This window comes from Orycteropus afer, unplaced genomic scaffold (assembly GCF_000298275.1).
Source record: "Orycteropus afer afer isolate SDZICR_OR568_19922 unplaced genomic scaffold, OryAfe1.0 scaffold00174, whole genome shotgun sequence".
Taxonomy (NCBI): Eukaryota; Metazoa; Chordata; class Mammalia; order Tubulidentata; family Orycteropodidae; genus Orycteropus; species Orycteropus afer.
The window spans coordinates 4,914,971-4,924,123 of record NW_006921761.1 but is presented as its reverse complement, the minus strand read 5'-3'; the positions used below and the strand labels follow the sequence as shown (position 1 = coordinate 4,924,123).

General features: G+C 64.4%; 2 protein-coding genes across 2 annotated transcripts in view; both read right to left on the bottom strand.

Moving 5' to 3' along the window:
• CARD9 (caspase recruitment domain family member 9) overlaps positions 1 to 1,068 on the bottom strand; it is a 6,797-nt gene extending 5,729 nt beyond the window's left edge. The window contains exons 1-3 of the mRNA XM_042781797.1: positions 885 to 1,068; positions 464 to 601; positions 1 to 216 (exon numbers count right to left, since the gene is read on the bottom strand). The exon at positions 1 to 216 is cut by the window's left edge and continues 27 nt beyond it. Coding sequence (XP_042637731.1) covers positions 1 to 216; positions 464 to 601; positions 885 to 1,068 — 538 coding nt within the window. The remainder of the gene's footprint in view (positions 217 to 463; positions 602 to 884) is intronic.
• A 3,429-nt stretch (positions 1,069 to 4,497) lies between these two features.
• Positions 4,498 to 9,153, bottom strand: part of SNAPC4 (small nuclear RNA activating complex polypeptide 4) — a 22,551-nt gene continuing 17,895 nt past the window's right edge. Inside the window, exons 17-21 of the mRNA XM_007947036.1 lie at positions 8,564 to 8,634; positions 7,778 to 7,861; positions 7,260 to 7,287; positions 5,388 to 6,895; positions 4,498 to 4,581 (exon numbers count right to left, since the gene is read on the bottom strand). Coding sequence (XP_007945227.1) covers positions 4,498 to 4,581; positions 5,388 to 6,895; positions 7,260 to 7,287; positions 7,778 to 7,861; positions 8,564 to 8,634 — 1,775 coding nt within the window. The remainder of the gene's footprint in view (positions 4,582 to 5,387; positions 6,896 to 7,259; positions 7,288 to 7,777; positions 7,862 to 8,563; positions 8,635 to 9,153) is intronic.

Below are 9,153 nucleotides of genomic sequence, written 5' to 3'. Positions count from 1 at the left end.
CCTTGCAGCGCTTGAGCTCGCGCCCGCCGGCCGCGCATTCCTCCTTCAGCCGCTGCACGCGCTCCTGGTGCTTGCGCAGCAGGCTGTCCTTAACGTGCAGCTCCTTGATGACGTCGTCCTTGGAGCTCAGCATCGCCGTCAGGTCCTGCACCTTCTTTTGCAGCTTCAGCACCTCGCTCATCAGCAGCTGCGTCAGGCCCGACTCCCCCGATGCGTCTGCGGCCGCGGGGTGGCAGGTGAAGGCCGGGCCGAGGTCCTGGGCCTCGTGCGCCCCTCCCACTTCCCTCGAGGCCCTCGCCCGCCTCCTGGTCTGTGCCAGGGGCTGGTCCTGGACAGTGGAGGTTGCCCCCCGGGAGACCGACCGGAGATGATGCCGTGGCGGCCGCCCGTTTGCTCTCTGTCCCCAACAAGGCGCATTGGGCTGCCCCCCAGGCGTCCTTCACCCTGCCCGCCTTGGCCTCACCGATGATCATGGAGAAGACGCGGGCTGGCTCCTTGCCGGTGATTTTCTTGTACAGCTGCGGGTAATACAGTTCCAGGCTCTCCAGGAAAGCCACGTAGCCCTTGTGGCCCGTCCGCTGCAGGATGTCCAGGAGCACACCTGCAGCCAGGGCAGCGGGGTGAGGGGCGCCCACGGGAGCAGGGGCAGGCGGGGGCCTGGTGAGGCACCCCTGTATCACGGGCAGGGGGAGACTGCAGATGGGACCAGGTCTGGGGCACAGGATCCCCTAGGCAGGGTGGTGGGCGGGAGGGAGGCAGCACCCGGGCAGAGGGAGGCTTCAGGTGGGACGAGGTCTGGGCGGGCAGGGGAAGGCTGTAGATGAGACAAGGTCTGGGGCACAGGCCCCCCAGTGGGGTGGGGGGTGGGCAGGGGCCGCACTGACCCACTTTACGCTTGCGGATGACCAGGTTGGGGTCACTGAGCACCTGCTCTTCATCGTCGGGGTTGAGGACCTTGCACTGGCGCAGGTAGGGCGTGATGCGGGAGGGGTCGATGACCGAGATCAGCTTCACCCGGAAGCCCTCGAGGGCATTCCAGCACTCGTCCTCATTCTCGTAGTCGGACATGGCAGGGGGACGCAAGGCCACAGAGGGTGGCGGCCACGGGTGGGTGGACACGCAGCCTGCAGGGGCAGCGGGCTTCAGCCTCACCCCTGCCTCCCTGTCCATCAGCCAGGCTGCCCCGTCACCCCGTGGAGACTCCCAGGGATAGGTGGGCACCCCCAGTGTCTGCTCCCATGGAAGTCCTGCCAGCCAGACCGACCTTACCGAGCAGTGGTGGGCTGGTGGGAAGTTGGGTGCAGTTTGGAATGGGGCCCTCCCACCTTCAGAGCCCTGTGGGAGCCTGGCTGCGTGGGACTTCCTCATTTTCCAGAGTGACAAGGGACTGTGTCACGCCAGCCTCTGCCCTGGCCCTGTGCTCCCACCATCGGCTACTGGGTGGTGATGCAACAGGGCCGTGAGGCGGGAAGGGGTTCAGCCAGGTGTCTGCCTAGTGCTGGCACACAGGGAGGGGCTGTGAGTGCACCCCAGATGGCCCACAGTGCTTTTTCGCAGGGCCCCACTGTCACCAGGTTCTCCTCCCAGTGGGCTCTAGCTCAGGGGGCAGGGCAGGGACTGTCCCTATTGTAGCCCTTCCACCTGCACAGATGGAACCTCGTAAGTCAGGCCCAGTCTCCTGGGAGCAGTCTGTGGTTGTGTCTCCCCTAGCCTCAGAGACAGAACCCCTGGGCCTGGGGACAGAGCCCTCAGCCTCAGGGACAGGGCGCCTGGGCCTGGGGACAAAACCCTTGGGCATAAGGACAGAGCTCCCGGGTGTGGAGACAGAGCCTCTGGCCTCACGCAAAACCCCTGGATGGGGGACAGAGCTGTTGGGTGTGGGGACACAAGTCCTGGGTATAGGGACGGAGCCCCCTGGCCTCAGCTTCCGGACCTGTCGAGACCAGCTCCCAGGGCCGGGTCTGGGGATCTGGTAGGAGCTCAGCGTGCTGGCGTCGTCCCCAGGGTGCTTCTGGCCTTTCTAGCTGGTTTGCTGGGCTCCCTGAATCCCTTGGCCTGGTGGCTGAGATGCCCAGGTGCTCACCAGTGGCTGGGGGGGCGAGGGCAGAGAGAGGGGTGCTGGCCTGTCCGAGGGACGTTCAAGGAACTTCTGCAGCTGCAGGTATTTGCTGCCCCCGACCACCCAGCAGAGCCACGGGGAACTTGCCAGCACCTCTGGGAAGGGCACCAGGCACCTACCTTGGGTCCTCTCGTGCTGGAGCTGCCTGCCGGCCAAGCCAATCTGGTGCCCAGGGAGGGTGGAGTGGAGGCCCCTGGTACTTCCTTGTGGGCTCTGCTCTTCAAGGGGGACACAGCCTGCCCTGACTCGCCCAGCAGGGGAAGTGGGAGTGCTAGGGAGTGCTGAGAGGAAGGTGCAGGAACCTCCTGCCTGCCCCTCCCCGGAGCAAGTCTCGGTTCTGGCAGCGACGCCTGGCGGTGGAGCCCAGAGCAAGTTCCTCCCAGTTGGACGAGGTCATGCCACTGGCCAGCTGCCTCATCCCAGACACAGGCTTTCTCAGCAGGGATGCTATCTCGGGGACCAGCAGCACAGAGCTGGGGGCCAGGGGCCAGGGTGTGGGCAAGGAGGCTCTGCTAGGGACAAGACCTACACCATGGGGTCCAGAGTAGGCAGCACCTTGACACTCCACAGCCACCTCATCGCTAGGCAGCCTCACCTGGTGACTCCATCCCTGCGCCCACACGTGGGCAACGATGGAGGCCCCGGGATTCCCAGGCCATGGCCACCGCCCCACGAACGAGTTTCAGAAGGGCTGTTGGCAGCAAGGTGGATTCGGGGAACCCAAGACCAGCACCCCATCCAGTGTGTCCTGTGGATCCAGTCCTTGTGGGCTGGGCTGATGCAACAGCTGCTGAGAAGGGGCGGGCCTGGCATTGCAGCCGGAACCGGGAGCAGGTGCCTCTCACTCTGCCTTCCTGAGGTTCTGGGTTCTGCCCCTGGCCCTGCAGCTACCAGCTGAGGCTGAGCACCTGGAGTCATGGCACAGCCACGATTGAGGTTAACGAGGACAGCAGTGGCGTCTTTGTGTGCATGCACGCATGTGTGTGCAAACTAAATGCTGAACACCCCACGCTCTCTGGTCACAGCAGATTCAACCTGGGACTCAGCAAAGATGCCCAGAAACCTCCTGGATACTCAGGAACCTAAGAACCCAGACAGCAGAGCACAGCGCGAGGAGGGAAGGTGGGGACAGTGCACCGGGCGCAGTCATGTGCGCAGAGAACCTGCCGTGAGGACCAGCACACAGATACCACGTTGGGTGGGGGCGGCACCAGGGATGGGCGGTATGGTGAAGCCTGGGCGGAGGGCAGAAGGCTCCGCACCCCCAATTCCCCACTCCTGTGGGAAGTCTTCCAGGGCAACGTAGTCATTTTTAAAAATTCAAGAAGTGGCCAGGCCCCTCGTGGAGGAGCGAACAGCTGGAAGCTCATCACCAGACACGTCTTGGGGTGTGATGAAGGCAGCCGTGAGGCCAGGGTGGCTTTTCCACCCTGGGACCACCCGACATCCCTGAGGCCCAGGGACCAGAGCTAGGCTCTGAGGGGCACAGCCTGTCCCTGGCTTCCCCGAGAGCAGCAGACTGTGTGGCAAGTTATGATAAAAAAAATTAGACCATTTATTTATTCCTTCAAGTGCTCTTGGGGCAAACTAGCCCTCTTGTGTGGGACATGGGACTGCCCCGTGGATGAGAATGACACCTGCCCTCATGTGGGTGGGTGGGTGCCTCAGTTTACTCCGAGCTGTGGTGAAGGTTTCAGACCCGATGTGTCCTCCTGGAACGGGCACATCCTGTGGCAGGGTGTTCTGGGTTCTAGCACGTCACAGGTCCACCTGGAGATCCCAGACACACGGATGAGGGGCACTGGGACCATGGGCATACTCCTGCCTCGCCCTGGAGAGACCACGCAGGCAGCAGAGGATGGGAGGCCGCCCTCAGAGACGCTGACGGCACAGGGGCCTGGAGGGTGGGTGCGGGCCCCTCTCCAGGCCCCAGTACCATCTGCGGCAGCTGGTTTCCTCTGAATGGCCACTGACTGAACCTGGCCAGGGCGTGGCATGAGCCTGGGGCTGCCTGGGCGACTGGTGTGGGGATGGGACGCAGCGAAGAGCAAGAGGCCACTCAAAGGCTCCCACGCCATGGGGTCAAGGGGCAGACCCAGACACCAGGTCAGGAAGCAGGCTGAGAGAGGGACAGACAAATGGACAGGTATCTGCTGAGCAGAGGCCTATGAAGGGATGGAGTGGGACTCTCAGGCACAGTGGCGGGGAGCAGCGGTTGGGAAGTGGAGGGGGAACGGGGTGCTGGCAGGCTGAACACCCCCCCCCCAGGAGAGGCCCCCAAGGGAGCAGCAGGTTCTAGGAAGGCCTTGCTTCTGTCCCCACCCCACCACAGAGAGGGAGGTCCCTCTCCTGGAGGCAGCATCCTTGAGCTCACCTGCTCAGGACAGACGCCTCCGCTTCCGACTGTGACGAGTCCTGAGCCCACAGTCGTCCTGGGTGTCCAGGCAGCAGGGGGCCGAGGCCTGACCAAGACACAAGCCAGAGGGAAGGGTGAACCTCTGGCCCAGGTGGGGGTAGGATGGAGGGCCCTGGGCCACCCTCAGCCTCAGGTCGTAACAGCCCAGGCAGGCTCAGGTGGGCCACGAGGGCCTGGCTTCCTACTGCACCCCTGCGGTTCCCTAACAATCTGCTCTTGACACAACGTGCCTGCCTGCCACATCATCGTTTTGTCAGGGTTCCTAGTGGATGGGGGTCCGCTGCCCAGCCCTTTGGGGTAGCATTTCCCACCCAGCCTAGCCTAGGGGACCCTTGGTTCCTAAGGCGATGCTGGAGGTAGGGTGGGCGTGAGCCCCATGCCAGCAGTCCAGAGTCCAGACGAAGGGAGACATGGTACAAGCTCCCACTCCAACCACCGCAGGGTGCCTCAGGTTCTCTTCAGGGAGCAAGGGAACGGCTTTGCCTGAACAGCAGAACACTTGTGGTGACAGTGACCACAGACCCAAGCCACCTGGTGCCCACACAGTGCAGGTGCAGCTATACCCTCACCTTCACCTCCCGACTGGCTCTGCCCACATGGGACTGGGGCAAGCAGACCCCTCAAACATGGTGGTCTGACTGGGCATCAACGTTGAGGGCAGGGCTCCTTTCTGACTTCCCCACCAGAGTCCACCTGCAACTGGGAAGCCCACTAGCAGTTTCCTCTTCCCACCTAGGCCAGCCCTCTGAGGCCACGCTCCCCACCACTTCCACCCACCCAGCAGGTGGCTGGGCAGGGGCGTGTGCCTGCCCCACCTGTGCCTACTCAGGGGTGTACTGCTGAGGCCCTCACCTGTGGCTCTGCCGGGGGGCTGCTGGCCATGTGACCCACCCCGTCAGGGGACCCAGGCTCTCCCAGGAGCTCCTCACTGTCTCCCTCAGGGTCCAGCCCTGTGGCAGCTGACAGGGTGGTGAGGACACCGTGGGGGGGTAGGGTGGCTAGCATGGCGGGCAGGGAGAAGGCTGCCAGGAAGCGGGCCTTGAGCAGCAGGTAGGCCGAGTTGTCCCTGAGCCGCGTCCGCACCATCCCCAGCACGGCCTGCAGGGCTTCGGCCGGGGGCCCACTGTCACCGCCCACCGTGCCACCGGGCACGAGGGCAGCAGCCTTGCGCTCCAAAGCCGCCTTGTGGAGCAGGAGGTTGAACAGGCCTCTCAAGGTGCAGAGAGCAGGGGGCTGGTAGGGCAGCCTGCTCCCCAGGGGCGGCACGCACACCCCCCGCTGTCCCCGCAGCCAGGCGGCAGTGTCCTCTGAGCCCTCCGGGAAGAGAAGGCACATGTCCAGGGTACCCTTCTTGGAGCCAGGCTGGGGCGAGGGCAGCTTCTCCAGGGCCCCAGGGCCCCCTGTCCCTGAGGGCGACGCGGCTGACCCTCCTGGACCACTGCAGGAAGGCAGGCGTCCGGTCCAGGGCCGTTGTGCTTCAGGCTGGCAGGACAGCAGTGCGGCCTGGGAGAGCGCTTCAGGTGGGAGCGGGGGAGCAGCGGCCTCTGGAGCCCTCTGGGCTGCTTGTGGCGAAGGCAGCCCTCCCGGGCCAGAGGCCGAGTCCCCAGCTGCCTCTGCAGGACTGTGCTGGGGTGTAGGGGCTGTCCTGGGGGGTGAGGCCTGGGTGTACTCGTTGGCTTGAGTCCCCACTGGGGAGGGTAGCAGAGCCATCGACAGCCCTGGGGCTGGGGTCCCTGCCGCCGGGGGGAGGCCCACCACGGCAGGCACAGATACAGGGAGCAGCCCCTGGGCCGTGAGCACCCAGGTCACAGGCAGCGCGGTACCAGCCACCATGTGGGCTGGGACCAGACTGGGGGCTGCAGGAAGGAAGGGCGGAAGCATGGTAGGACCCTGTGACAGCCCCTGGACACCACGCTGGCCAAGGACAGGGACCTGGCCAGGGCCCGGCACTGGGGTCCTGCTGGCCTTCGGGGCTGAGTTCCTGGCCCCTCTGGGGGTGGGGGCCGGGGCCTGCAAAAAGCCAGCGGGGCCTGGGCCAGCCCCTGTGGAGACGCTAAGTCCTGGGAGTGTCAGACTACAGACAGCTGGGGGTCCGTGGGGGACCCCGGGTGGGGCGACCAGCAGTTGGACTGGGAGCGTCCTGGGGCCCGACGTAGCCCTCCTGGCCCGGGCCTCCCGCAGCCTCTTCTCCTGAAGCAGCTCGGACACAGTCTTGGGTTTGGGCCGGGGGCCTGAGGGGGCTGGCCAGGGGGTTGGCGGCAGGGTGGGCATGCGCTGGCGCACTCCCAGCCCCCCACTCCTTTTGCGGCCAGCGCTCCGCCTTGTAGCTTCTCGAGTTGGTCTGGCTGAAGAGAGGCTGCCTGCAGGGAGATGAGACAACACAGTGCACCTGCTGGCCTGCACCAGGCCAGGTACCCGGCCCCTCCCAGGCAAGCATCCTGGGAGCAGGGCCCGTGCGCCTCAGTCCCGATGCTGTTCCTACCATCTGTGCACAGCCCATCCCGGGGCCGTCGACGCTGGGCAGTGATGTCCACACAGCCTGTCTACCTCTTGCTCTGAACCATGAGCACCCCCAGACGAGGGCTTGCATCACTGCTGCCCTCCCATCTCCACCCCTCCAGGTTCTCATCCCTGCTGTGGGACTCAAACCCTATCACCAGTAGCTGCCGCCCAACCCCCTTGACCTGAGACCATGTGGAAGGACTAAGACCCACAGGGCTGTACCTGGGCAGCGCTGGGCACTCAGGGGCGCCTGGAAAGAAGGGTGAGGTCAGTCACTGGCGTCCACCACCCAGGACCAGCTGCCCGGGGTGTGAAGTGGGCCGGGTAACATAGGCCATGGGAGCAGAGGGCTGTGGGCCACAGGCAGGGGCCACCCCAGTCACCCAGGATCCAGCTGTCACAGCTTCCTCTTCACTCCCTACAGTGGCACCTCACACCAGGTCATTTCGTGGGGAGAGGACAGTGGGGGTATGGGGGCAAGCCCTAACCCAGGCCTCAGACCAATGAGGCGGCCAGCTCGGCACAGCTCACAGGAGCTCACAGGCACAACAGTGGTTGACAGTGGGCTCTATCATTGGCACCAGGCCCCAGCCAGGGGACACTACAGAGGTACCATGCCATGGTGGCCTGGGACCACACCCTGCCAACAGCCTGGGAAATGCCCTCTGGGTAGACCCTTGCTCCCGGCTAGAAAAACGGCCATCACCCAGAGCCCTGCGCAAGGTTGAGGGCCAGGTCACCTGCAGGTGGTGCAGTGTGGTGGGTGGCTGGGCCCTCCTCTCACAGATGACCTCCATGCAGCCGTCAGTGTCGATCTGGAAAAGCTGAGGAGTGTGGCATGGAGAGCCATCCCCCGGCACCCCTGCCCAGACCATGATGCATGGAAACCCGTCTCCCCAACTCCAGCCCAGACTGTGACACACGAGTCCCATCCCTCCACAACCCTGCCCGGACCATGATGCATGGAGACCTGTCCTCCCACATTCCTGTCCACACCTTGATGCATAGAGACCCATCCCCCCACACCCCTGCCCACACCATGATGTATGGACACCTGTCCTCCCATCCCCCCAGACTGTGGCAGGAAACCTTACCCCCACCCCCCGCCACAGACCATGCAACGTGGCAACCTACCCCACCGTCCTCACTGCCTAGACATTGCCAAGGCCTCCTCTCGGGCTCGGCCCTGGCTGAGCCCTCAGGCAGCCTCCCACCCAAGGCACAGTCTACCTCTCACAGACCTAAGTCCTCAGGCGGTTGCCCGGGGTCTGGGGCCCACCAAGGTCTGCGGCCCACCAAGGTTTGCCATCTCCCCTTTGCCTCTCAGACCCTCAATCTGCTCCCCCTCTCGTCTGCCCAGACCCTGGGCCTCCCCTCTTGTCCACTTGAGCACCCATGGGTCTGCAGTCTCGCCTCTGCCCACGGTGACCAGAAACTAAACACCGGGTGTCAAAGGAACGAGTGTGTTGCGGTCTCGTCACCACCAAGCACCCCGACAGCGCTGAGCCCTGCCCGTGGCTCCTCACCTGGATCAGCAGGGTGAACACTGGCGTGCTCGCCAGCTGGACGCCCTGCAGCTGGCTCCAGACGCCGTCGGCTGGGGACGAGAGACAGGGACGGGTTCCAGCAGGACCTCTCCACTCGGGCAGGGCACTGGGCGGGACAGGCTGAAGGGACACTGGAGGGTCCCTCCCACCACCTCCTGGAACTCTGACCCAGCCACCCCACACGCTCAACCCAGGCAGAAAGACGAGGGCAGCAGAGGGGATAGCAGCCCTAAGCTCTTTCAGAGCTGGAATAGCGCCAACCTCCATCATGACAACGGAAGAGAAAGCTAGCTCAGCTTCTGGAAACACACAAGTGTTCCCTGTGTGTGCCCCTGCACATGTCCCACACGTGTGCACACACATGAACCCCTATGTATGTCCCACACGAGTGCCTGCACATTTACCTCTGCACACGTGGCCCGTACACACATCTGTGTGGCATACCCCCACACACAAGTCCCACACACACCCAGCAGGCACAACCCCATGTATGTACCATATGTGCCCTGCAGACAGGCCCCTGCACGCATGTGCCCACCCATGTGCTGGAATGTGACTATGCCAACACC